Source organism: Tarenaya hassleriana, unplaced genomic scaffold, assembly GCF_000463585.1.
Source record: "Tarenaya hassleriana unplaced genomic scaffold, ASM46358v1 Cleome27, whole genome shotgun sequence".
NCBI lineage: Eukaryota > Viridiplantae > Streptophyta > Magnoliopsida > Brassicales > Cleomaceae > Tarenaya > Tarenaya hassleriana.
In genome coordinates, this window is record NW_010965946.1 from 1,705,207 (window position 1) to 1,733,159 (window position 27,953).

Below are 27,953 nucleotides of genomic sequence, written 5' to 3' on the forward strand. Positions count from 1 at the left end.
CCCCCCCCCTCCCCCTCCCCCCTCCCTCGTCACCACCATCACCCCCTCCCTCTCTCCCGCCCTGTTTCTCTTGTACTGATTTCCCCTTTCCTTCACCATCCACGACGTCCTCTTCTCCCTCGCCCCCCTCCTCTCTCTCCTCATATTACTCTTACTTCCTTCCTTCTCCCTCGCCTCCGACCCTTCCGCCTTCGGAAGTTTTCTTCTCCGGTGAGGCGGTGTCGACGGGAGAGAGTAAAACCCTGGCTCCTTGTCGGAATCCGACGACCCGTCGTGTTCCCTCCCCCCTCCTTTGTCCACGTCCGAGACCTCTCCATCGGCGTCGGATCCGTCGAAACTCTCCAGGGACAAACCCGACATGAATATTCCCAATTCCGATGGATTACTCGCCTCGGCGTCGTCGTTTTCGTCCAGGAGGGAGCTTGTGCACACGGACAGCCTCGATAAGCTGCTGTTCCGGGTCTGGTACTGCAACCCATCATCCGTGTCTTCGTAGTCCTCGTCTAACATAGAGGAAGAAACCATCGTCAAGCTCTCATCCGACGCCATGAGAGAGAAGAAGAAGAAGAAGAAGAAGAAGAAGGAAGTGGAAAGTGAAGAGACTGGCGTTTTGGAGAGTCTTCCGTTTTTTGGGCTCTTTTCCCGTTCCACGATTAAAGATGAAAAACGAGTAAACTCGCTCCTCACTCAGACAACCATATTTATACCGAGTCACTGAGTCTCGGCTCGGAGTTTTCCTCTATTTACGTTTTTGCCCTTCTCTGTTTCCCTCCCGATCGGTCCAACGGGTTCGATCTATTTACTGCATTGGATAAACATCAGCATAACGTCGTGTTAATAAAAAATAAAAAAAAAATCGAATCGAGTGATCCTTACACGATAGCATTATAATCAAGTATAATGAATATCCCAGTTATTATTGACTTTTATAATGCAATCAAACACACAAATAAATAAATAAATAAATATGGTAGACCAAGATCTTTGTGGAGACCGGGCAGATAATTTTAAACAGGAGAGATATCTTTCATAGGTCCCATAAAATATGGAACTTAAATTGACGTTTCGTCAGTAGCTTATGGCATATGCTAGTGTGATAAAAATGTGTTTTCTCTAACTCATTTTAAAAAGTTGCGGGTAGATATCTGTAAATAACAAAAATCAGTACGTGTGTACATATACATATACATATATACATGTATTTTGGCAAGTATTGGCTTAGATTGCATCATGTATATATGTGGTGTGAAGTAATCATACTCATCATTATCATCATTAATTGTACATTGCATTGCCATATATATGTGTGTATGTGCCCGTGTATAGACGAGGAGAGAGCAAGTGGTGCCAACAGGGATGGACAGTGCTTCGTCAGCAGTGGCCTTCGTGTACGTCAGTCGCCTTCACAAAGTTTCCGTGTGGATCCCCCCCTCCTAATTATTTAATTATTTAACGATTTTCCATGATAATTTTATAATAATATTTTTTGTTAAATTTTTTATTATAATAATATTAAACTAATTAATTTGTAATTTGCGAGTTTTTGTGTTTCAACACAGAGATGTTTCCATCAATTCATCTATCAACGTGTGCCACGTGGGGAAACTTCCCCGGGCTAAAGAACAGGGGGGACGGTTAACTATATGCGTCCATGCCATGCACATGCACGACCCTTGGAAACTGGAAACCCTAATATTGACTACTTTCATATCTGGTAAATTTTTGCAAAAAACTCTCATATCAACCTTCTAATCTATTTATTTTTTTATTTTTATTATTTTATAATTCAAAAGTTGATCTTATCCTTATCTCAACTATATTTTCAAAAAAATCGAAAAAATCCAAATAAACATCCATTCTCAAATAAAAACTCGAATTTATGTTGAAAAAGAAAATTTTACCTTCTATCTTTTATCTTTTATTTTATACTGAGAAAAAAAAAAGCTGATACTTTATACTAAAGATTAAAAAAATCTGATATTTGTTTGGTAAAGAGCATGGGCTTTTGATGGGTCAAAGTCAAAATCCATTTTGACCGAAAGAAAACGTACGCTCGAGATTTCGACGCGTTTCACATTTGTCGGATATCGGCCACGTGGGATCATACCCGCCAATTTTTTATTTTTTGTATCTGGGTTATTTCAGTAAAGGTAGAACATCCGGGGAGTAATATATGTTTACATAAATGAGGTTTCTTCCTTTTATTGTTTTCTTTAACCGACAAGAAAGAGGAAGACTTGTCTTTCCGACAAGCAACCTTTAAAGCCTCTCAGAGAGGCAGAAGCTTCGCGGGAAGACCATGCGGCTGGAGAGTGAAATTATCAGCTGGCGGGTGCTTGTAATCATCTGCGAGAGAGAACCTGAACCTCTGCAGAATCATGGCCATGACTGTCTTTGCTTCCGTGAAGGCAAGGTTTTGGCCGAGACAGGCTCTTGGTCCCGCCGAAAACGCTATGAGCGCGTTCGGGTGTTTAGCGGCTCTGGTAACGCCATTTGTGAAACGCAGAGGCCTGAACTCGATCGTTAGCGTCCTCTCCCCAGATCTCCTTATCTCGGTGCATCTTCACTAGCGGTATCAATAATAGGGTTGTGCCTTTTGGGATATTCAGGTCTCCCAACTTCATGTCCTTTGTCGGTTTTCGGGCCAATAGTATCATGGGACAGTACAGCCTCAATGTCTCCATTAACACCATGTTCATCTGCATGTTATAAACGGGTTTCTTCATGTGCAAGCAACCATGTCGGTGAATTAGCCGTTTGTAGAATAAGACACGAACATTTAGCATGCAATTTGAATCTGTGCAATGTGTCGGAATCTGGGACAGTGGTTTTGCCGCATTCCTTCAAGACTTCGACCCTGAGTTTCTCCTGCCAATCTTGATTCAGACTCAACAGCATCGTCGTCCAAGTCAGTAGATTCGAGGTTGTTTCATGTCCGGAGAAAAGGAATGTCTTGCATTCGTCTATGATCTCGTTCTTTCTCATCTTCAGGTTTGACTAGTCAGATTCCGCGGCTGTCAGCATCAGACCTAAGTTATTGGGCCTGGAGTTAAGTTTCTTGTCTATGATTTTCTCGAGAGCCTTCTTCAGTTTCCTGTCGAGCTTCCACATCTGAAGATTCGATCGAAGGCGTCGGAAGGTACCTTACACCACAAGAAACAAGTTAGGTTTTAATACCATCCAAGACCAAAAGGGATTAATTAATTCAAGTATATGTGATTAAGTTACTGGAATGGGTGGAAAGAAAGAAATCATCGGATTTTCCGGAGAAAGAAGAGAACACTGGAGCATACTCGGTGGAAGATCGACCGAACCATCAGAACAATTTTACTATCTATCAAAGGAAATCCACCCAATGATAGGGAGTCGATACTTGCAGATTGGTATTATTTGACGCGAGAAACAAGAAGATAATTTAGTGTTGCTGTAATTTTTGAGATTTATTACCATTTTCTTATGGGTTCCAAAATCTTTTGCATACAAGCAAAAGCGAGGCTGTAATTTCTTTTGATATATAATACGAATCACCTTTTAACCAAAAAAAAAAAGTCACTGGAATCCCGTGATGAAGAGGTTATTTAAAGAAGGACCGCAACACTTGGCAATCGCTCTCTGCGTTTGAAACGCTTCCACAGCTTCTTCATAACTGCTTCCAAACGCATTCGTCGCTATGACGTCAGCCGTCACTCTCTGAAACTCTGTCTCCATATCCATCGTCTTCATCTCATGTGTTTCTCCATCACTCTTCTGTTCTTTCCATCTTTGGAACATCTTTCTCGTGCATTCCCCCATGGGCTTCGGCATTACCTGACCAAACAAATTACAAAAACGTGTGATAAATCAAAAGGGGTATGTACTGAAATCTTCTGTGTTGACCGATGTATTTGAATCGGTGATGAAAGTGGGAAAGAACGAAAAAGAACACAAGCGATTAACGAGTTTGGATCGTTGTAGGATCCTACGTCTCGGCCAATTACCTTGGCAATCCACTAGCTCGATTGAGAGATTATACACGCACCCTAAAATAAAATTCTCTAAAACATGAATTAGTAAATTCTGTTTCCTGGATCCAAATCATCAAACCTTGAGCTTGTCAATGGAGAAAGCAGGGTTGATGATACGTCTGTGTCGGACCTAATCATGAGACTCGACGAAGACAAGTCCATTGCCGGCGAGTGTAACGAGTTCGGGTCTTATTAAGGATTTTCCGTAGAAGCCGAATTTGTTCGACAGTATTTGCTTCACTAATTCCGGCTCTGATATATATATCATTGGTTCTGCTCCTCTCCAGTGCATGAATGTATATATTTCCTGTAACATGTAACCAAAACACCGTTTTAACATCAACGTATATATATATATATATATATATATATAACCACATATAACAACAATTTCAGAATCTCATGGTGGAAAGGAGTACCGTATTGGGAAATCCAAGCGTGGTAATGGGGAAGAACACGTGGGAAGATATCGTGAGAAATGGGATCAAGAACTGAAGCCATAGCTTCAGACTTCATCTTCCTGATCTCGCGGACGTTTCCGTAAAAGAACTTGTAACCTGGTCCTGACACTCCCTGCCTTCGATCGGAAACTTCTGGACAGCGTAAACGGCCGCCATATAAGAATCCGACAGGCTTCCCATATCTTGGGAACTACAACTAGGACCAGTGTTAGTGTCAGGAAACTGGTTGTGCTCAGAAGCTCCATTAATTTGACTCGACAACCCTGAAAACTTGTGTCTTTTTGTTTGGAGTGTTGAGTATATATATATGGGGGGTTATCTATTTATATGCATGAGGTGAATGCTTATATATATACACACACACACACATATATATATATATATATAATTGTGTATGTTTTTTTCTATTATTGCTGGGACTATTATATGGGTTTATACATATGAATAACCCACGTAAATATATATTGTGGCATGTTCGATATGGTCATTTTACATTTCCATTTTATTTTCTCATAACCACAAGTCCGCCTAATAACAAGTCCAAACCACAAGTCTTACGCAGTTTCGTAATGACGATCATTCGTAGTTGTCGTTTTCGATTAAGATTAACCATTTACTGTGCTTCGATGTTTATATTACAGAGAAACAAATATCATTGGATGATTAAAATATCTAACCACTCATATCCATAATGATTAATTCCATTATAAACGGCAATGTATCGGTTATGACTTCCATCTGTCTACGCAAATCAATGTGTATATTACTGTATTATTAAAAGTTGAGGATAAACTGTAATTATCAATTATTTGTGCATTATCATAATATTTATTTATTGACCCTTTACGTGTGGGTTTTATCTCACATGCATATCAATTATTTTTCTAGAATTTATATGATGCAGAAATGTACGAAACAGCTTTTTTTTTTTCCCCCATAGAACGTCACGCAGTGCGGAAACGTAAGACTCGAACGACAAAGCATGCCGATTCCTGTACTGTTTGCCTTCCTCGCTCTGGTCACCGATCCATAGTATAAAATCCACATTCGCGATTGCTTGCTTCCGGCGGGAATCGACTTTCAAATTCGTGGATTTCGGACGAAAAGACTAAAAGAGCTTAACGATTCTCTTCGAATTGCTGCTGATTTTGCCCTAGAATTCATCGGGATGAAGGAAATGGATCCGGATTCTGTGAGAGAGTTCATACGAAGAGAAGTTCCGGACTGGGACGACGAGGTGGTTGCTACAGCCAGATTCAAGGCTTTTAGTGGGCAGAGATGCGATTGGGAACCTAAATTTCATTTCTGGAGAGATTTAATTCTCAAGGTTTCGCGTCAATTCGGTGTGTTCATTATTGATCCCATCCAGGTTTGGCTTATTTCTCTGCTTCGTTGTGGTTCTCGAGGAAAAATGTTTTCTAGTTCGGTGGAAAAACACTTGCTTTTATCGTTTCTGAAGGTCAAGAAAGTGTGGTTTGATCGAGGAGGGTTGACGCCTCTATGCATTGATCATGTACTGGTGAGCTTCTTCGTATAGTAGTGAAAGCTGAAAAGTCATTCCCTTTATGGCCTTTGTTCATGGGTTTGACTGTATGCCGTTTGTTTTTTCCTTTGTTAATTTTCAGTCGGTGATGTATAATGATGGCGATCTTATGCGGTTTAGGGATCTCGAAGATCCGGGCAGTGGGCGCATATCACGTTTATTGAGGAAATTGAAGAATTTAACGGTTCAATCTGCCATGACGCCAGAAAAAATTCGGGAAGATAGACTTGTTATTATTCCACTGTTGCAGGTCTGTCGTCTCATCGATCATTCATGTTCAATCAGATACGTAAACTTCAGGTTTGGACAAGTTGTTGTCAGTGTATCTTGATGTGGTGTTCGATATCTAGGAAAAGGTGGCTGAGATTGTGAAACTGTTATCTGAGGGACACTGGACTTCTACATGTGTTGTTACGTTGAAGCAGTTCCAGAATCTGTTCAACGGGCCGGATGAAGCATCTGCTGTCTTGAGTTACTTGTCAGGATGTGGAAAAGCGCATTTTCTCTCTATCAATAGGGGAGAACGTATAGAGGTGAGAAAATGTCTTTTCTTTTCCCTTTAATCTTGTAATAGCTGTTAGAAAGATTGTGGTTTACATGTAGTGCGAGCTATGCAATAGTCTTGAGAAACCCAACTCAGTTCTGTATTGCAGGGTGTTAAAATTTCCCTGACACAAGCAGTAGTTTCAAATGTCTCAAGTGTGGAATGGGATGTTCTGCACTTGCTGAGGACTACAGAAAAGCTTCAGGATCAAGTTGATGTGACTGACCAACGTTATGAAACGTAAATCCCTCCTGATTTTTGACCATATATTCCTATGTAGTTAAATTTCTTGCACAAGAACCATGATCCGCTAGATTTTTGTTGGAACCTCTAGACCCTCAGAAAATGGTTGATAATGTTGTGGCATTTCTTCCTTGCCTTGAAGCATGTCATTCTGGAAAGTTGTATGGTACTTATGGAATTAATTGACTTGCTGCAATGACTTTTTCTTTCTGCAGTTCAAGGAAATCAGCTTTGGTGTTATTAAAATCTGGAAACAAGAAGGCGGCTATGAGGCATGCAAGGGAATTGAAGCTGGCAACTGAGAGCAGAGAAAAATACACATCTCTTCTGAACAGAGTAGAGGAAATGCTAAACGTTGTAGCAGATTCAGAATCAACAAAAATGGTATTTCAGGAATAAAAAGAATCTGCATCTATGAAGCTTATCATGTTGAACCCTTTTGACTAGTAACCTCACCGTAATTTTGAGTGTAGAAAGTTCATTTGGAATGCCTCGATCCATGATTGTGTAATCGGCAGGTTTCTGAAGCTATTAAAACTGGAGCTCGGGCTATGAAAGAGTTCAAGATCAGCGCAGAAGAAGTTCATGTATGCTTGGAAGAAATTGAGGAAACCATTGAATCGCAGAAGCAACTCGAAAAAACGCTTGGTAAGTGATGCTTTTACAATTTAAAGATATACAAAAAAATATCACTTCTGCCTTTTGTTGGTATGGCAGAATCAGCCCCATATCCAGATATTGAAGTTGAAGATATCGAAGAGGAATTCATGAAACTAGAGATGGAGCTTGAAAGTGGCAGTTCCCAGGGTAGACCTGTGACTTCTGATCCTGCAGAAATACTGAGTGATATGCTCTCGGGGCTTAAGTTTGCCGATAGCTCTGTTACAGATCAAACAATGCAGCAAACGGCTGAAGCAGTCCAATTGAAGGATACAGAAAAGCGCATCCTTGAAGCTGCGTAACTATAAGACATTTTGGTTTGTGATGTTCTTCCTGTCCATCAACTTATGTGTGATCATTGGTAATCGTGTACACATATCTTCTTTATGAATGCTATCCTATTGTTTTACAATACAATTATACTAGCACGTTTACAGACTTCAAAGAATTGAGAGGAATAGGTTTAAGAATGTTTAATAGATCCATATTTATTGCGTTCTGGTGTAAAAAGGAGCAGGGTTTATGATTTGTGAAATGTTTGCTAAGAGTGGCAGTTCCAGGGAGGAGCACCTCGTTGAATGGGTTGCCTGTGAAGATGTTCAATGGAGATGAACGCGCACACACACATATATACATATATATGTATATATCTTTGATTTCCTGAACTGGAAAGGAAATTATGGATTTCTGTTGTGCTGCAGAAGTTTGTAATATACAGATGCATTTGACATGTACTCTTAGCCATCAAAGCTAGTGACCAAACTATGATTCCGAGATCCACCCCAAGCCCTCCAATGTAGCTGTTGCTGATTTGGTGGTGCCCTTTCAAGAATGCAATGCTGTATTTTGGAAATTTATCTTTAGTGTCTGTGTTTTAGCTTGAAATTGTCTGAACTCTTTACTGCTTTCTTGAGAAGGAAAGGAAGAACGCAAAGAAAACATTGCCCTTTGCATTGGGATATTTACAAAACCTCTATCTGAGCAGGTAATTATTATTGCTGTTTTCTTTTTCGTTCCATGAACAGCTTTTTCGATTCCTTTAGGAGCTACAAGCTAAGTTTTGAAAGATCAGAAGCATATCTTCACTGAGATGAATGCTTTTGTTGTGCAGCTTCATCATACAGGTATTCTTTGGTAGGCACTTCGATCTTTTCCATTAGACGGCTCCTCCCCAACTGCATTCATTTCCCTGTTTGGTCATCAACATGTTCTGGATATTCGCTCTTGACCTGTGTGTAGATGAAGAAGAACACGTTTAACATCCATTAATGTGGATAAAGTTATACATTGCTAAGCCTATGTGCTCTCTACTGCATTGCAGGAGTCTGAGCTATACTATTCAGGACCAGAGCCATAAAAAAAATAAACAATGTTACACCTGATAGAAGTCGGGATGGTCCATTCACCACTGCTTGACTGCTTTTGTGAATTATCTAAACTCGAGACGGAATCAGACCGTTGAAATTGTGTAGAAGAAGCAGCCGGTCGAAAACACTGCTGGGAAGAGGGTTCTATCGGATAGAAGGAAAAAGATGAAAAGGGCACCGGTCCAGGTTGGTTAGGTAAGGCAGGTCCTGGAACTGGTGAAGACACAAATGGCGGTGTGCCAAATCCTAGACCCAAAGGAGAGTAATGCACCAAAGGCGAGTAATACATCATCTGTGGTGCAGCAAACCCGTTCGCCATTGACATCAAGCGGAACTGAGATATATACTACATACAGGTCAGGTCAGAACGTGGTGCTTACTTGATTTCTGGGATTGATAGAAAACATTGCTGATATTTATTTACCTGAATTTGGAGTTGAAGTTTCCTCGTATACTCGATAGCCTCATCTAACAATGATGATTTCTTATCCTATTCATGATTGAGCGGAAGTAATGTTTGTTAGTGAGGCAGAATCTCTTCCAAGAAAGTGAATGAAAACATGAAACACATAGATTTCCCCTGTGTTTCGTCTTTATTGTTTCATTATCTAATCTCAAAACAAAATGAATGGGTCTATGACAAACCTTGTTACAATTATTAGGTAGTAGATTCCGCAAGGCAATCATTCTCTTTTTTATCTCGTGTCTTTGCTCCTGTTTGCAGATATCGCAAATCGATGCATTAGATTCTGGTTTACGAGAAAATAAACAAAGATCAGACAGGGGAAGCTTTTTTGTCCTCTTGATCCATATTTTCATGGATGCATTTGATTAGCTTTATATGTTAGTTGATTTGAGAGCTCACCCTTTCAGCCAAGTCATCAAAATCTCTACTTTGTTTCCTCTTAGTCGTTTTTCTTGCAGGAACTTGCGGCCCCTCATCTTCTGACTCCACATCCGTATTCTGCATTGGAGCAAGAGCTTCTTCAGTTCAGAGACTGAGGAGAAGAGAAGGAACATGATTGGCAAAAACACAAAACAAATCTGAGAATTCTCTTACGGTACTCAGGTGGATGGATCCTTCAGATTCTGCGGATGTTCTCCTCGGAGAAGAGATGATGGGATCTTGGGAAGTTCCACGAGAGCAAATGGAGAAAGAAGAGCTACACAGTTGGGTTGACCAGCCGAGTGAGTCACTACTCTCATTCTCTTCTTTCACTGACCCTACCTTCTCTCTATACCTATTATACCTTCCCATGGCCACTGATTGAGCGTCTGGAGGTGAAAACTCCAACTCCTTGTGGTTAGTTTGATCGGCCATGGCTTTTAAAGAATGCACGGTCGATTCAACACGACCACCATCTCTCTCCTTCACAAGAATCTTGTGTGCAGGCAAACCCACTTCGGTCTTTGGCTCTACATGTATTGCCACCTTCTTATTATGCGCAGCAACTGATAACTTGATCTTCTCCTTGGTCGACTTATCAGTTTCTTCACGTGTGTTTTCTCCAACAGGGACGACCTGGGTATCTCCAAGATTCTTGTCGGCTTCATGCAAATCCAAGAAGAGTGATGTTGTAGACGGTGGATTCCTCGTGCTGTAGACGTTGGATCTACGGCCTCTGGTAAGAATCTGCCCATTCTCCCACACCAGCTCCATATATTCATGCTCCTCTAATCTCCTGCATCAAGGAATCACGTTTGAAGTTTAAAACATCATCATACCTGACGCATACGTACGTGTATATATGTACAAAACGTTTTAAAAGCGTAAGTAAGTAGATGAAAACGAGAACTTGCTTAGATATGAAATTTGATAATGGTGCAAAGGGGTCTTCTTCCATTGAAGTGAGTGAAAATGTTTTTTTTTTTATTTTACTTCAAAAGGAGATTTCGACTTCAGTCCCTTCTTCTAGTATGTGAGAGAGGAGAGGTAAGGTTATAGTCTGTGTGTAGCCCCTTGGTTTGGTAGACCCCGTTTCATTTACTGTTAAGCTTGTACTGAGTCGGGATTATAATAATTGGGATTAGTAGAGGCTTAATTTGATTATAATCGTAGCTGATATTTGTTAATGCAATTCGAGCATCTTATATTCATTGAATTGATCATATCAATGATTATTCCGTTTGAAAATACAATCTTTCGTTTTTTTTCTTTTCCTTCAGTGAATTTCTACTGTCAAGATATCTGGTTTCTAGTAGAATATAGGAAGGAAAATGATCTGATTATAAAAAAAAAAAACTAGGCATAATGTTTGACAGAGAGACAGACAACCTATGACAGAGCGACCACACCCATCATCAAATCAACAAGTTCCATCCCCCGTTATGTTTAAAGTGGGATGCCGTTTGCGTGGTCTCCCGTTATTTTTTCGGTGGTCACCCCACTCCACTCCTTTGCTATTCACGGACCCCCCAAAAAAACAAAAAAACAAAAAAACAAAACAAAGGGTCAAATCCAATTCATATTTATAATGAATTATCTTTCTAAGGCCATGGAACCCTTTTCTCATCAGTGCTCATATGATACCACAAACCTCCCCCAGGATGTTCCTACAATTACATCTCTCAAGCGATCTTTCTATTTCACACACACACACATATATATATATATATATATATCCATAGAAATAAAATAGTAACTCAATGAGACAAATAGTAAGAGACATTAAAATGGTTATGACGAACAAATTCAAGAAATACAGGCTAAGGTACACCGTCGACTCAAATCATGTAAAAGCGCAGGTCTACAAAAAAGTGACAATAAAATCATTTTTTGTAAGATGACTAGTTAAAATTAAAACTGGAGGGAATAAACCAAAATTATGTAAACTGAGAGATGGAAAGGAATATTATTCGGAGAGAAGGGGATCAAAGAAATGAGTGATAAACGGACCCAAGTGAAAGGTCCCCACAATCAAGAAACGTTCCCGGGCCCCGACATTCGACTCCCATCCGAACACCTGGCCTTTCCTATACATGCCTTCCTGTTTTTTCATACATACATGCATACAAACAAAGAACAAGGGAAAAAAAAAAGAGGAAAGACAGAGGAGGTGGGGTACGAGGGAGCGTGCGGTTCACGTGATTCCGCGTGATCCAACAACCTCCTCTCCCCTTCCCGTTGTCTATTCTTGTCCCCCACTCTGTTGTCCTTTTTTGCGCATTTGATTTTTGATTCTAAACATCAGGACCGACACTGTGCACTTGGCGTGAAGTTTGGAGAAATGTTATAACAAACGGCTACACAAAATTCCTCTGGTCTAAAGTTCATAACAAACTACTCACTCACTCACTTAAACCAAACCTAAGAACATAAAAAGGTTAAGACCCAGCAAGAAAACGATAGTTTGTAGAAGCAAGAGTCAGAGAGAGAGATATAAATCTCATGACCAAGTAAGTAAAGAGAAGGACTTACCCAAGTAATTGGTCGCAGAAACGGCTCTGATGCTGTCTGTCTTGTCCGGAGAGGATAATAACACATGTCACTCACTCTTACCATATACCATTTCATCCTTGAAGCATTCTGCCACAATTTTCTTCAGCTGGACCATCTTTGCTCTTGCTGACTGCGACGACTCACACAGAAAGATCCATGTAAACGTGTCATACAATGAAGAAAACACCGGTGGAGGCTAAAGCTTTGTGGTGCTTCCTGATGTTATTATTGACATGTTGTTTTCCTTGAGATTTGGTGTGTTATTAATAATGACATGAGGTTACCATGCGTGTGATGAAATGAAACACAAAGTAATGAAGACTTGCCTCGTTAACAGCACTGATTCTTCTCGTTGCATTGACGAGTTGCGCCTCAACTTCTCCTTCCAACTGGGTGATAAGTTTCTGATGCGATGCTTCTGTATCATGGAAGATGACATATATAATTCAACAACACTCAGACAATTATCCAATAATAACTAAAGAAGAAACAAAGCGAATAGGCAAGTAGGTAATGTAGGGGGGCTGCATCATGCTAAGCAGATATTTTCCAGAACAATTAGGATAACCTACTTTGCCTCTTTATAGTTCCTTTCAACTCTGTCTGGTTTGCCTCAAGCTCTTCAATACTACTTTTGAAATCTTCAAGATTATGACTTATCTCGTCCTTCAATTTCTCCCGTATCATCCTCAGTTTTTCTTGTTTCTCTGCCAAAAATGATCACATGATCAGATACCACAAAAAAAAAGCTTGAGGTCGGTGTTTGGCATTTTCTTATACAAAGGGTGGACACAAGTACAACTTCTAGATGCAACGTCCATACGATACTCTAATTATAAATCAACATGAGCATATCGTCTTAATAAAAATTATGGAGCAAATTGTATGTCTCATCAACCAGAACTGCAGAATGATGAAATACCGGAGAGAACCCTAATTCTAAAAGCCATAAATGTAACCATTGTTTAAGCAACTGGACAAGGATGAGCCCTTTTTCTGTAGGTAGTTTGCTGAATCCATAAACAAACTTGCTAAAACGCCAGCTTTTTTACTCGTGAATATGTTTTTATGTTTTCATCTGCTAATGATCGCAAAGCAAGTCAGAGTGAACGAGTTCTGTTGTACGTCTATACCTTGGACTCTTGTCTCAGCGTGCTTCCTCTTTGTTTTTGTTAGGTTACTCAGCTTTCTCCTGTACAGTACAAAGATAATGATTGATGAATAAATATATCAAAGCTGCAACACAGGATTAGTTCAGGAAACATACACATCTGTAAGGATATGGGACTGGACACTCCCCATCTGTAGATTTATTTCCTCGGAGACTGATGCTATAATTTCTGAGGACCTTTTTCTAGCTGCAGATTTCAGCTTTTTCTCGAAGTTTTGAAGAGCCAACGCAAAGAGTGTAATAGCCCTGAGACATGATAATTCAAGTTCAACTTAGAGAATAACTAAGTCGTAATAGAGAAGAAAGTAGTACTAGTGTTTAACGCTGTGAAGAAACCTTCCCAACCCATCATCTCCATTCAACTCTGAGGACCCCGGGAAGCAATCAGTTTCATGGATCCCTGTTCCAGGGAAGAGAAGTAATAATAAGAACTTTGCATAAAAATGACAATGTGAAGGCATATAGGTGTACATTATACCTTTTGGGGAAGACAAAGTAGGACTTGGCTCATCTAGCCTAGTCCCTGCAGGATTGGAGTTTCTTTGAGCAGAGTGCAATACAAACAAAGATTTCCTACGACAACCATGCAGAGAGTTTCGTCTTTCTTCTTCTCCAGAATCTGTGTCAGATCAATCACGTTTTACTACAATGTGGACTTCGTCAGGAAGTTGAAAGAGAGCCAAGGAGCCCAATTTCAATAAGGTGCAGGAAAATAGTTTAGTCACCCTATGCAGATTTTCCAATATGAACAGAATTTGTTGATCTTTTCCGAATGGAGCATATTTATATGAATTCTAACATAGGTAACTGCATCAGAAAACAATAAACGCATACAGTGGTAATGTCTCATTGCATGTGAATCTTCTTCTGATCCATTTGAATCTCTCTCATCTGATGAAGACTCTGACAGGCCTACCGAATCTTCAATTGGCTCAGCCGAGCTATCTCTCCTATAACGATAATCTCTGCTCTTCTCTAAGAAATCCTGAAAATTAATAAGGAAACACAAAAGTGGAAGAGGAATAACTAAAGCCTACACATGCACACTTTTATTCACTAATCATACCATAGCTCAAGTTTATAAAGGATACAGATGATTCCTGTTCTGTATTTGTTGCTTGGCATGCTGTCTGGGAATTTTTCTTGGTTCCAAAGCTAAATATAGGTGTTTCTGTCTCTTCTAGCATGGGACTGTTATCCGAAAGATGTGATGGAGTTACTGCAGGAGAAAAGCAAGGAGAGGGACTACAGATGGGGGTTGGATACCCTAGCGTCGGACTATGGAAATCATCTAGTGGCTCGACAGGATTTTCCTTGAATGGATTACTCAGCCCTTCATGTTTACCCCGGCTTTCTGATGTTCCACGCAAAATTCCTGGTTTTGTTGATGTTTCCTTGGCTTGTGGTTGATGAAAATCTTCTTCCCTGATGTCACTCTGCAGTTTCTGTAAAGGAGCTTTGTCCTTGTAAGCAAAACCACCAAAACGGCCTTTTGTATTAGACAATGAAGACGTTTTATCAGCTCTCACATTCTCAGAAGGTAGAATTTCATGCTTATCCTTTTCTCTCAGAATCCCTTCAGCATCAACCTTTTCAAGAGAGTGAGCCTTTCGGCATTGGTTAACAGTTCTTCTCCCTGTCTTTTGTTTCTTTGGCATGGAGCTGACATTCATTGCAGGATCAATTTTCCCCAGCAACCCTTCCTCAAAAGAGAATATATTATTTTCTTGTTCTATCTTTTTGCGACCTAAGTTTGCTCCAGCTTTGGGTTTCTTCTGAGTTTCTTTACCTGAAACTCTCTTCAGCAACAAAGATCTAGTTACTGGTCTCTGGGTCGCATTTACAGGGCTTTCAGAATCAGTTTCAATAGGATCTGAATTGTGCCTAGGCTTGACAAGTGGATCACCATTTGGATCCTTGTCCTGTCGTAAATCTGAGTTGTTATCTACCACTTCTGGGACCTCAGAATTGGAATGTTGTTTTTTTGGTGATGAACCTTTTCCAAGTATCTCCCACAGCTTTGTTCTCAAAGCATCAGTGCTTCCATTTTCAGCATTGTCTGGTTTATCCATGGCCATCCCCTCTGATGTAACCTTTTCCTGTGAGACTACAGGTGTAGACTCCTCCATCCTCTCTGATAGTCCACCATTTCCTTTCTTCCTCACATAACGGTTTGACTTACAATCGTTGGACTGAAAAGTTGCGACTGGATGCCTCTGAACTGAGTATGCAGCTGGTGCCTGATTTACTTCATTAAGTCCCTTCCATGTTCCTTTGCTGTAAGACAAATTAGAAGTTTGCTTTGAAAGAACATTCTCTAGAGTTCCCAATTTTTTATAAGAGGTTCTAGGAGACCTCCAAGGTGAGGTCAGATGATCTGGAGCCTGAGCTGGATTCACGTGATTCACAGCTGAGTTATTTTTATCTTTCTTGTTCATCTCCAAGTCTGCTGCCGTAGCTGAGTTCAACTTTTCTACCCTAGGCAGAGCATTTCCATCACCCTTATTTGGCTCGAGATTCCTCTCGGGCGGTGAACCCACCAACACTCCGATAGACATCTTTCTAGATTGACTACATGGGAAATAGTTGCTGCCAGAACTCCTAAATTCGCTCATTTGTTCCTGAAAAATCAGAAGCACGGGATCACCTATTTCTGATTTTCAAATAGAACATCCATATAAACATGCATAAGAAACGTTCCGCAGTTTTCCCTACGGATGATAAGCACTGAGCATTACCTACATTGACATGCATTAGGCTACTAGGAGATGAGACATCTTTACATCAGAATAGGTGTGATTATAAACACAACCATGACAAACATTTCCAGTAAAGGACCAAAACAGCATTCCAAGAGCTTCATCAAGATTAAATAGTTGGGGGACAGCGAGAAACTTCAACAAAGTATACATCCCTAAGAAGCAATACTACGATAAGAAAATAAATATATTTGAAAAACAGGACACGATGAAGCCCTTCCACGCGAATGCACTCTCATCTGCCGTGATTATGCGACGAACAAAAACGATACAAGATTTTGACAAAAAAAATAAACTCAAAAAGGAACTGACAACAAATCGCATATGCCAATATGAAGCAGATAGTAAGCACAGAACCAGGTAGAAGATCCGAAACAAAAAAGAAAAAAAACAACTTACTAAACCCTAATCATCGCGAAATCTTCACCACACCAAAATTTCACCGACTTTTACATTATATTTGTTCAATTTTCTAGGAAAAACAAACATAGAAACCATACACAACTGGCTTCCGGGGAATAAGCCCTTCACTATCATCGTAGCTACATTTGATCATCGAAATTTGAAAATTGATTATGCGATATAACCGAAATAGCGGCAAGAACTCAGCGATTCAATACTGAATCGAAATGAAAATCAACTACGAAAACAAAACTAAATTGGGAAAAATGAAGCTATAGTGAAGAATCGCTTACAGTCGACTGGCCGTTTGAAGCCGGAAGTACTCTAAACCCCGGAAATAGCCGAATTAACGATTTGAGTATGAAGATCCCAACAAAAAAACGCAGATTCTTCCCGGAAAATCGGAGAAGACAACGGAAATTCGAAACTCAGCAGAGAGAGGGGTGTCGAAAGAAAACAACGAGGCGGGGAAATTGAATTTTGATTTTGAGATCCTGAAGCGGAACGGCCGAGTTCCATTTATATACTGCGCGCAAGTCGGACAGATTTACCCCTACGATTTTCTCAGAATTCCAACAACAACCAGCCCATCGATGGTTTTATTCCACAGCCGTCGGATCGTGTGGTAGTACACGTGTCGATCTCTAACTCCGTTACAGTTTATTAGTATTCTTTTAAAAAAAAAAAAAACGAGATGTCTTCTAAAATTTCAATTTATAAAACGTGAATGTATATAATACACCAGATAAAAAAGAGGGGGTGAGGTGAACATCTTTAGAGAGTTGATTACATAATAATATCAACCCGGGTTTTGTATCATATTTATTTAATTCCACATTAATTAAACTTGAAATGGTTTAGGTGCATGGGACCAAGTTGAGCGTTAGGGTTAGTACTATTTTCATGTTACGTGAAACATTATGTTATAAAAGCATATATAAAATATATTCGTCCCACGGATTTTTAGCAAACCGTCATGGTTTTATAAAGTTACGGTCCATTAAAAGTTGTGAGAGAGTGGTTTTATATTGTAAATTTTGGTAATGGGATACCATATGCGGACAAAGGCGATGAAATGTCACGTGGAGGGGGTGCCATGCAAATAACGTCATATATAGCTAGGGTCTTAATCGTGCTTATAAGATTTGATAAAATCATTCACGGGGTGTGTGCGAAATCTAAATCATGCAATATAAATTATAATACAATATATCTATAAAGGCATACACACGCACACATTATTATTTACTTTATCGAGTTTGTGCACACGTTAATGTATTTAATTAGCTTCGTGAGAAAAAGGAACATCGCACTAGATTTATTTAACCCCCCTTTGAATACATTTTTTTTTTACAAATCCCCTTTGAATGCTTGAGAGTACTAGAGGTGGACACGGGTCGGATATCTGGAAAAATCGAGAGATTTAGATTCGGATTCGGGAGACTCGGGTATTTAACTATAAGATTTGTATCCGGGATTTGGTATTTACGAGTATCCGGGGTACGGGTATCCGGAATAATAGTCGGGTACTCGCGGATATCCGGATCCAAATTTATTTAAGAAAAACAACAATATTCATATATAAAATTTTTAAAACATGAAGATATATTTATAAAAATTGATGAATTATGATAAAATATATTATACAAAAGAGATAATAAGATACAAATAATAATAAATTTAATTTTTTTGAATTAATATTAAAAAAATATGAAATTATTTCATCTAAAATAATTGTATTTTATAAAAATATTTTATAAATATAAGATATAATTATTTATAATCATAATACGCGGGTACCCGTGGGTATCCGGTTTTAAAAATTCTATTATCCGGATTTGGATCCGGATTCACGGGTATTGAAAAATCAGGATTTGGATTAGGGGTGGCCATTTCGGTTATTAACCGAATAACCGAGGTCAATGATTATGTACACAAAAGCCATATTGCCGTATTGATTGATGCTTAATTCAAAAGAAAAAGACAACAATGTCAATGAGCGTTGATTATAAAAAAAATGGAAAATTAAAATAAAATGCATGGCAGGAGTGGGATGAACAAAGGGTATGCGTTCGTGAACTTCACAAAGGCAGCATCTGTGGGGAAGTTCGTGAAGGCATGCAACCATAAGCCATGGGATCTTTTCAATTCCAAGAAAAGACTCGAAATTGCGGCTGCTAGGATCCAGGTTTTGCAGCACTCATCATTACCTCCTTTACATATATATATTCATTAAGCGGTTCGGTTCGGTTATTTGCTTAATAACCGAACGGTTGAAGAAGTTGAATAACCGTTCGGGTTCGGTTCGGTTCGGTTAATAACCGAATAACCGCGGTTAACCGAACGGTTATTGAGTTTTTTTAATATTTTAATTTTTATCCTCATTATTATTAGTATTATTTTTTTTTTATACTTCACTTTTAACCTTATATATTTCACCCAATAAACCATAAAATGTAATGTTTTTAATTTTTATCCTAATTATTGAAGTTTTTAGATTTTTTATAATTTTATTTTACATTATTAATCATTTTGTGCATTTATTTAAATAGATATTTTGAAATTTATGTAGGATTAATAATTTTTTTTTAAAAAAATATCATAACCGAACCGAACCGATCTAAAACCGAACCGAATAAACCGAAAAATATAACCGTTTGGTTATAATTTTATTATGCAAAAACCGAGTCGAACCGAACCGAAACCGAACTGAACCGAACCGATTAAATCTATATAACCGTTTGGGTATGATTTTTTTATAACCGAAATAACCGAACCCGAAATAACCGAACCGAAAACCGAACCGAAACCCGAAATGGCCACCCCTAATTTGGATTCGGATTTGAAAATTACGAGTACCCTAAAATCGGGTATCCGTGAGACGAGTATCCGACGGATACCCGATTTTCGGGTATTTGTGCCCAGCCCTAGGGAGTACCAATTAAATTTTTCCGTATTTAATAAAAATACATCGAAGAAAATATAAACTCTGCATTGTGTTTCTAAGTTTTTTTTATATAGCCAAAAAATTCACAAATTTGTTTGGACCGTTTAATTCGTGTGTGAAGATTATATATATATATTGTATGGGAAAAATGAAATTAGAGTTTTAGTTTTAGTTTTTTACGTATATATGTATCTTAATCAACAAATATAGAAGAATCGTATAGTAGTATTTATTTAGAATTTAATGGTTTTGATTATCAAAATGCAGACAATACATCCCAAACCAACAACAAACAAAACAGGAAATTTAATTAATTAAATCAAACAATTAGTCTAAAGATCATAGACAAGATTAAAGGTGGCGAGAAAGCAAAGCGAAAAATGCTAAGATATGCCCCCACGATAGGGCCAACAAAACAGACACGAGACAAGGAAATCGTGCCATTAAAGCAGCCCAAGTGTCATGAAAATTATAAACCAAAAAAAAAAAGTCGTACGGTAATTGGAAAATAGAAGAAAAATCGTCGGTGAATACGTAAGAAAGGAGCAGACATTATGATGGGAATTTGAAAAAACAAACAAACCATGAATGGAGTGTCTTAAAATCTGAGACTTTTTGATTGTTGCGGGTTTGAATATATACGAACTATTATTCTTAAAACGAAATTAATTAATGGAATTAATGTTATTAATTAACGCTTGCAATCTAAACTAAATGATAGAAAAATATATCAAATAATAATTGCATGGAGAGGAGGCGGAGACACTCAGAGGGAAAGGATGGTGGTAGGGTTGGTGGGGAACATCTCCACCCTTTTACTTTCTATCCTTTGTTTTTGGTTTGTTCATATATACATATATATATATGTATGTATAATATTAATATATATACTATGAATATATATATATATATAATGATGATGTGAGTGATATTTTGATCCTACATCTACTTGATTCCGGCTAATTTCATATGGTATAACTGTTGTTTTACGATAAGAAAAAATGTTCAGAAGCAAAAACAAAACGTTTTTTTTGTGGATCTCTCTCGAATGAATTCTGATTATGGGACGAATGATTTATATAATTAACGATCCACAATCACGAACAACGCTGCTTATAATTAATCATTTAATCTCATTTCCGTCTGTCTTCTTTCAAGGGTGGTTGTGGATTTGGACGAATAACAAGATGACACGTGGAATTAGACACGTGAATGTGAAATGCTGTCGTTTGAAAGAGGAAGTTCGGTGTCTCGCATTCTCGTGCTTGCAAACTGGTGTTAGTGGTGGATTCACTAGGTCCTCTCTTTTAAGGAAAAGCATTTATTACCCATGCATTTGCCTCTCTGTCTCGTGAACTTGGCGTCATCCGCAAGAATTATGACGTCAGCGCACTCGATTCGCCTTACGTTTTTTTTTTTAAATTATTCGTAAAGTCAGTTTTACTTTAATTATCATTCTTATTGAAAAAGGGGAAAAAAACTACTGCAGATGAAAAACAAATGGCGACGACGTGAATCATGCAACCTATGAAACTGTCGTCATGCTTGCATAGGATGGAGTCCGATGGTCGCAATTAGAAACAAGGTTAAAGTGGAATAAAACCATAATTAATCTTTTTAAAAAACGTGTTAAGAGGTCACTAAACGCGTTTTTTAAAAAGTCTAACACAGTCATCGATAACCCTTAATCATGGAATCGTGGTTTGTAGCACCCACGAATGCCTCAATGCGCGTCACGATAATCTCATGCAGTGAACATGATTTCGGACGAGGCATATATATATATATATATATACATACACAGATTTATGTAAATACACCTATACATAATTCTAATTGCATGAGTATATATTTATATGTCTCATCGCATATAATCGCATGATACACTAACTCTTAATTGTATGAGTCACCGATGACGTACCAATGGCTTGTTTAAATTTCAATCACATTTCCGTTGAATCAAAATAAAGACGCGCGACTGTTTAGAACAGGATTTTGACCGAGTCTCGCATGACACGTGTGCTTGTCTGCTACTACACAGACAACATCTCTTGCAAAATCAAATAAAGTTTTTGCTTCCGTATTAAATTATTCATATCTTCCCCTCTATATATACTCGCACGTTCAAAACAGGCATGGCGGCTCACTGCCTTATCTGGATCGGCCTAGAGAGAGAGAGAGAGAGAAATGGGGAGAGGGAGAAGCTCGTCGTCGTCGTCGATAGAGAGTAGCAGCAAGAGCAACCCATTCTGGATGAGCCGGAACCTGAGTACGGACCTGAGACTCGGACTGAGTTTCGGGTCGTCGACGGCGATGAAGTACGAGGAGGAGGAGGAAGAAGAAGAGGCGGTGGAGATGGAGGAGGAGGAAGAGAGAGAGTGTAGCAGCGTTGGGAGCTTATACGTGAAGGTGAACATGGAGGGTGTTCCCATCGGAAGAAAGATCGATCTCTTCGCTCTCGCTGGTTATCACCACCTTATCACTACTCTCGATCTCATGTTCGACACCTCCATCCTCTGTACGTCTCTCTCTCTCTCTCTCTCTCTCTCTCTATGTATATATATATATATGCATGTGAATGTGCATGTGTACGATTTCATCGTAAAACTTATTAGAATTGTCGGATTTTCTTTTCGTACTATGATATATATTATTTATACGATTCATACAATACTAAACGTAATTAAAAAAAAATGGAAGCAGGGGCGGAAGAGGAAGAGACATGCAGCGAGAAGACACACGTGCTAACGTACGCCGACAAGGAAGGCGACTGGATGATGGTTGGCGATGTCCCTTGGGAGTGAGTACTCTCCATCTCACTATATATATATTGTTTTATCTTTTCATTTTGTTATCATTATTTATGATTTTAAAGTTTTACATACATATATGTATGTATGTATATACATATTATCACTACTAAAACTAAGTTGTTTTTTGATGGAAGGATGTTCTTGTCAAGTGTGAGAAGATTGAAGATCACGAGGGCTTACCACTATTGACTTCTACGTGCAAGTGGAAGAACTCTTTTACGTTTTGTGGGTTCATTTTTTTTTTTTGGGAAATATAAGTAATGTACAATGGAATCTTAGGTAGGAGGATGAACAAATACATTTGACCCACTCTGTAAAAAAAAAAAAACATGAAAAATCCATAAAAACTGTTTCCAAAATAAAAAAAAAATCCTCACATATGGGAAATCACTCGGATTATTTTCTTCACTGCATACAGAATTACAGAAAAATAGGGAAAAAAGAAAAAGAAAAAACAAAATTCATCAACCCAAGAATAAAAAATTTCCCATCTCTAAAATCGAAATCCTTCACGGAAAAGAAAAAGAAAGAAAGGAGAATTGATTTCTTCACAACCAAGCAAGTGGTTCTTGTACTTACCAAGACAGCAACCAGGATCTTCTGCTTTGGCTGCCCGATCTCTGGAGAACATTCTTAAGACCGTAACAGTCTGAACTATGATCAGGAAATATGGTTTCTTGCAGAGGATCGCAAGTGATGTCAGGCGAAACCCACTGAGAATACCCTCGAACATACGAGCACTTCCATGGCGATTTCCTCGAGCTCTTCACTTGCAGAGAAACATTAACCAGACAGATATTCTTGAACTCATCTCCCTCGATACCTTGAAAGAGACCTGCAACTCCGATGCTGTCCCCTGTAAAATTCTCAAACGTGATCTTTTCGATCAAGGGAAAGGCTTTCGGGTCGTATTTTCCATCTGGGTGTTCCCCGTATTGCCCCGTGAACCGAATGGCGATACTTACATTCTCCAGCTTCACGTTCGATACGTAAACGTTCCTTACATATCCTCCTCTCCCCGGGGATGTCTTGATTCTTATACCTGTCTTTGAGTTGTATAAATGTACGTCTTCTACGTGGATTTCGGACACTCCCCCTGACATTTCGCTTCCAATGGCGATGCCTGAACTGGAAGTAGTTTGCCCGGTCAAACGGCTGATCTTGATCCTAGTGCTTGGACGTGCATACGATATTCCATACTCATCCCATCCGCTTTTTATGGAAACAAGATCATCTCCTGTCACTATATAGCAGTCCTCTATGCAAACATCATTGGATGAATCTGCGTGTGAATGTAAACCTCAGCTGAAACCTCAACAACAATGACAACATGAATCCAAATATATGAACACAAACAGAAAGTCTAGTTCTCTGTCAGAAGAACACTGAAAACAGAGCAATCTTATCCAAGTTTCCTATCAAACCACGGTCTTGCTTTTGTGAAACCTCGACTCCAAAAGTAACAATCTACTCGATTTAGAACGGCAGGGTATATAAGCTGGAAGCTCACCTGGATCGACTCCGTCTGTATTTGGAGATTCAAGTGGAGCCAAGATAGTGAGATTCTTTACAACAACATCTATATATATATATATGCATGTGAATGTGCATGTGTACGATTTCAGCGTAAAACTTATTAGAATTGTCGGATTTTCTTTTCGTACTATGATATATATTATTTATACGATTCATACAATACTAAACGTAATTAAAAAAAAATGGAAGCAGGGGCGGAAGAGGAAGAGACATGCAGCGAGAAGACACACGTGCTAACGTACGCCGACAAGGAAGGCGACTGGATGATGGTTGGCGATGTCCCTTGGGAGTGAGTACTCTCCATCTCACTATATATATATTGTTTTATCTTTTCATTTTGTTATCATTATTTATGATTTTAAAGTTTTACATACATATATGTATGTATGTATATACATATTATCACTACTAAAACTAAGTTGTTTTTTGATGGAAGGATGTTCTTGTCAAGTGTGAGAAGATTGAAGATCACGAGGGCTTACCACTATTGACTTCTACGTGCAAGTGGAAGAACTCTTTTACGTTTTGTGGGTTCATTTTTTTTTTTTGGGAAATATAAGTAATGTACAATGGAATCTTAGGTAGGAGGATGAACAAATACATTTGACCCACTCTGTAAAAAAAAAAAAACATGAAAAATCCATAAAAACTGTTTCCAAAATAAAAAAAAAATCCTCACATATGGGAAATCACTCGGATTATTTTCTTCACTGCATACAGAATTACAGAAAAATAGGGAAAAAAGAAAAAGAAAAAACAAAATTCATCAACCCAAGAATAAAAAATTTCCCATCTCTAAAATCGAAATCCTTCACGGAAAAGAAAAAGAAAGAAAGGAGAATTGATTTCTTCACAACCAAGCAAGTGGTTCTTGTACTTACCAAGACAGCAACCAGGATCTTCTGCTTTGGCTGCCCGATCTCTGGAGAACATTCTTAAGACCGTAACAGTCTGAACTATGATCAGGAAATATGGTTTCTTGCAGAGGATCGCAAGTGATGTCAGGCGAAACCCACTGAGAATACCCTCGAACATACGAGCACTTCCATGGCGATTTCCTCGAGCTCTTCACTTGCAGAGAAACATTAACCAGACAGATATTCTTGAACTCATCTCCCTCGATACCTTGAAAGAGACCTGCAACTCCGATGCTGTCCCCTGTAAAATTCTCAAACGTGATCTTTTCGATCAAGGGAAAGGCTTTCGGGTCGTATTTTCCATCTGGGTGTTCCCCGTATTGCCCCGTGAACCGAATGGCGATACTTACATTCTCCAGCTTCACGTTCGATACGTAAACGTTCCTTACATATCCTCCTCTCCCCGGGGATGTCTTGATTCTTATACCTGTCTTTGAGTTGTATAAATGTACGTCTTCTACGTGGATTTCGGACACTCCCCCTGACATTTCGCTTCCAATGGCGATGCCTGAACTGGAAGTAGTTTGCCCGGTCAAACGGCTGATCTTGATCCTAGTGCTTGGACGTGCATACGATATTCCATACTCATCCCATCCGCTTTTTATGGAAACAAGATCATCTCCTGTCACTATATAGCAGTCCTCTATGCAAACATCATTGGATGAATCTGCGTGTGAATGTAAACCTCAGCTGAAACCTCAACAACAATGACAACATGAATCCAAATATATGAACACAAACAGAAAGTCTAGTTCTCTGTCAGAAGAACACTGAAAACAGAGCAATCTTATCCAAGTTTCCTATCAAACCACGGTCTTGCTTTTGTGAAACCTCGACTCCAAAAGTAACAATCTACTCGATTTAGAACGGCAGGGTATATAAGCTGGAAGCTCACCTGGATCGACTCCGTCTGTATTTGGAGATTCAAGTGGAGCCAAGATAGTGAGATTCTTTACAACAACATCACTATTCCACAGAAAACAAAAGAAGATAAAAGAAAACCCATCTCAGATACTTCCCTTACTAACAATTCAGCGGAAAAAATATACGGAAATAGATGAGAGTTTATAAGTTAGATGACCTGCAGTACACTGGGTGGATGTTCCAGAAGGGTGAGTTCAAGAATGTCAGGTTGGAGACTACTACACCAGTTGAGTTCACCAGCTCAACAAGATGCGGTCTCGTATAATTCAGCTCTCCATTTCTAAACCAATCCCACCATACACTTCCTTGGCCATCGATTGTACCATTCTCACCTGTAATACACGCGTCAGCAGCGACATCGAAGAGTTCGCACAAACCCAAAAAAATAAAAGAAGATATACTTCATCGAAAACCATAATCACACCTGTTATAACCACATCTGTCAGGTTTTGGCCATATATAAGACTCCTATGCCTTCCCCCGGGCAACTCCCTTCCTCGCCCATATGATGGTAATGGATCAACAACTGGCCAATCACCCGGGTCCTGAGGAAAGTAAGCTATATAAGCAATCAGATAGCACATATCTTACTCCGGAGATCAGGGCTGATGTAACAAGCTGTGCTTATAACAAGGGAACAAAAGGGTGATGTAAAGACAGAGACTTGCCATTGACCCGAGAATGGTAGCGCCCTTATCTAGCCATAGAGTGAGATGACTGATGAGATCGAAACTTCCGGTTAACCACCGGCCAGAGGGTACAAAAAGCTTGGCACCACCTTTATCAGAGAAAGAATTGAGGTAGAACATTGCATTCTGAAAGGCTTTAGTGTTCAAGGCCACCCCATCTCCAACAGCTCCAAACTCGGTTATGGAGACGCTATGAGGCCGGACAAAACTCCCTGAATTCAAGTCCAAGTACTCACAATGAAGGCTGCCTTCCACAGCCCACAGAGCTCCATCTAGCAATTCCAGGACCAGAAGCACATACAACAGCTGAAACACACACAAAACCCTGAGATTTCTCAAGTTTCAATCTAAATAAAACCATACTTGGGCATAAAACTTTAACAAGATCCAAAGGGCGCAGAGTTGGATGAGCTACATTTCACCAGCAACATGCTAATGTAAGTAGAAGAGGATAAAAATCTTGAACAGCAAAAAACCTTAAATTCCACGAAAAGTCTCCATCTTTCCTTAAACATTGCAGTGGGGAGATAAGATTATGATGATCCTATGAGGAAGCAGCTAGAGATTTGCAGTTAAGATCTCACTGACAAGATTTACCAAATGGAGAGAAACCCTGGATCTTAACAATGTTATGTGCAGCAAAAGCAAAATTCGATGCATAAAGATAGTAACTTACAAGGAAAGATCTCTTCATATGAATGAGATCTACGATCCCCTTCAACTAATTATTCAGCTCCACCGCCGAAAAAAGCAAAAGAAGATGCAGAAACTGAAACACAAGAGAAGATCTTCGCAACCCAACAACCGGATTTATTTGCTTTGACTGCCTTTCTCTCATAAGAGAAAGATCACCATCTGAACCCGACTACCCAAAAACCAATCTCTCTCTCTCTCTCCCCCTCTCTTTCTCTGTATGAGCAAGTTGCAAGACTGATTAGATGGGTCAGTGTTAAGAGGGAGCCACCGGCACCAACAGAGGGAAAAAAATCATTGAAAGTGACCGTTGCTGCCCGCCAAAATTCAAGCAGTAGGCCCATCCTTCACCTTCCCCGTATCCATTACCATCACCGTCTCTTTAGCATACGCTTCTTTTCTCCTCGCTACAGCGACCGTACGATAATGGCAAACAAGAGAAACCCAGAAAGGGGAAACACCAAATTAAAGCAACAAAGATTAAAATAAAAAAGAAAACACAGTCGATGAAATCTAAGCTGTTTTGGCAACGCGCTCTGATGTTCTGTGAGAAAGAGACAAAGAGGGACAGAGAGACAGAGAGAGAGAGAGAGAGAGAGAGTCCAGTTCCCATCTGTTAATCAACGCTAGCTTCGACCAAGCCATCTCTTTTTCTTTCTTTTTTTTTGAATTCAACGTATTCCATGTGATCCGAGCGAAAAAAATAATACGGAAACAGGAGGAAAAATGGAAAATTGGCATGGATTTCTGCATCTTCCGCCGACGCATACAAAGAAAAGGGTTTTCGTAAAGTGCTCTCCTTTTTTTTTCCCGACTTCTTGTTTGTGTCCTTGTTTGTTTG

The 27,953-nt window shown here is 39.3% G+C and overlaps 7 protein-coding genes, 1 long non-coding RNA gene and 1 pseudogene across 14 annotated transcripts in view; 3 read left to right on the forward strand and 6 right to left on the reverse strand.

The window, feature by feature from the left end:
• Positions 1–857, reverse strand: part of LOC109116831 — a 1,305-nt gene extending 448 nt beyond the window's left edge. Inside the window, exon 1 of the mRNA XM_019202943.1 lies at positions 34–857. Within this exon, the coding sequence (XP_019058488.1) occupies positions 34–549 (516 nt within the window). The 5' untranslated portion in view covers positions 550–857. The remainder of the gene's footprint in view (positions 1–33) is intronic.
• A 1,360-nt stretch (positions 858–2,217) lies between these two features.
• LOC104817422 lies at positions 2,218–4,710 on the reverse strand (annotated as a pseudogene).
• Positions 4,711–5,453: 743 nt separating this feature from the next.
• Positions 5,454–7,872, forward strand: LOC104817424 (charged multivesicular body protein 7). The gene is made up of 8 exons (XM_010546617.1): positions 5,454–5,834; positions 5,925–5,984; positions 6,091–6,258; positions 6,359–6,541; positions 6,662–6,792; positions 7,011–7,179; positions 7,314–7,443; positions 7,513–7,872. The coding sequence occupies exons 1-8, from the start codon at positions 5,634–5,636 to the stop codon at positions 7,755–7,757; spliced, it is 1,287 nt and encodes a 428-aa protein (XP_010544919.1). The 5' UTR covers positions 5,454–5,633; the 3' UTR covers positions 7,758–7,872.
• A 505-nt stretch (positions 7,873–8,377) lies between these two features.
• Positions 8,378–10,908, reverse strand: LOC104817425 (transcription factor PIL1). 2 transcript variants are annotated; one of them, XM_010546621.2, is made up of 7 exons: positions 10,623–10,908; positions 9,883–10,504; positions 9,688–9,786; positions 9,468–9,536; positions 9,247–9,312; positions 8,834–9,156; positions 8,378–8,684 (listed from the first exon to the last, which is right to left on the reverse strand). In XM_010546621.2, exons 1-7 carry the CDS (start codon positions 10,664–10,666, stop codon positions 8,612–8,614), a joined length of 1,296 nt encoding a protein of 431 aa, XP_010544923.1. In that variant the 5' UTR covers positions 10,667–10,908; the 3' UTR covers positions 8,378–8,611. The 2 variants fall into 2 exon arrangements, with proteins under 2 accessions (XP_010544923.1, XP_010544921.1); XM_010546619.2 differs by having other exon boundaries at positions 8,834–9,168.
• A 120-nt stretch (positions 10,909–11,028) lies between these two features.
• On the reverse strand, positions 11,029–17,066 carry LOC104817426. Of its 6 annotated transcripts, XR_772527.1 has the most exons (12): positions 16,887–17,066; positions 14,962–16,053; positions 14,524–14,877; positions 14,267–14,417; positions 13,911–14,051; positions 13,769–13,832; positions 13,529–13,678; positions 13,395–13,453; positions 12,834–12,968; positions 12,588–12,679; positions 12,241–12,391; positions 11,029–11,222 (listed from the first exon to the last, which is right to left on the reverse strand). XR_772527.1 is itself a non-coding variant. In XM_010546622.1 (10 exons), exons 2-10 carry the CDS (start codon positions 16,045–16,047, stop codon positions 12,308–12,310), a joined length of 2,400 nt encoding a protein of 799 aa, XP_010544924.1. In that variant the 5' UTR covers positions 16,048–16,053; positions 16,887–17,066; the 3' UTR covers positions 11,497–12,307. The 6 variants fall into 6 exon arrangements, 3 of the variants coding, with proteins under 3 accessions (XP_010544924.1, XP_010544925.1, XP_010544926.1); XR_772526.1 differs by having other exon boundaries at positions 13,769–13,796; positions 14,524–16,053; XR_772525.1 differs by having other exon boundaries at positions 14,524–16,053.
• Positions 17,067–21,703: 4,637 nt separating this feature from the next.
• On the forward strand, positions 21,704–22,681 carry LOC104817427 (auxin-responsive protein IAA30-like). The gene is made up of 3 exons (XM_010546625.1): positions 21,704–22,058; positions 22,244–22,340; positions 22,488–22,681. Exons 1-3 carry the CDS (start codon positions 21,728–21,730, stop codon positions 22,540–22,542), a joined length of 483 nt encoding a protein of 160 aa, XP_010544927.1. The 5' UTR covers positions 21,704–21,727; the 3' UTR covers positions 22,543–22,681.
• Positions 22,682–22,688: 7 nt separating this feature from the next.
• LOC104817430 (probable polygalacturonase) lies at positions 22,689–23,942 on the reverse strand (the record flags this gene model as incomplete). Its single annotated transcript, XM_010546628.1, has 2 exons — positions 22,689–23,635; positions 23,864–23,942. Coding segments are annotated over 2 exons (786 nt in total), but the record flags the coding sequence as incomplete, so codon positions are not given.
• Positions 23,943–24,087: 145 nt separating this feature from the next.
• Positions 24,088–24,519, forward strand: LOC104817429. Its single transcript, XR_772528.1, has 2 exons — positions 24,088–24,178; positions 24,326–24,519. It is a non-coding gene; the product is annotated as an uncharacterized LOC104817429 (long non-coding RNA).
• A 7-nt stretch (positions 24,520–24,526) lies between these two features.
• On the reverse strand, positions 24,527–27,876 carry LOC104817428 (probable polygalacturonase). Its single transcript, XM_010546626.2, has 6 exons — positions 27,096–27,876; positions 26,399–26,725; positions 26,155–26,275; positions 25,888–26,062; positions 25,702–25,772; positions 24,527–25,473 (listed from the first exon to the last, which is right to left on the reverse strand). The coding sequence occupies exons 1-6, from the start codon at positions 27,111–27,113 to the stop codon at positions 24,767–24,769; spliced, it is 1,419 nt and encodes a 472-aa protein (XP_010544928.1). The 5' UTR covers positions 27,114–27,876; the 3' UTR covers positions 24,527–24,766.
• Between the last annotated feature and the right edge of the window lie 77 nt (positions 27,877–27,953).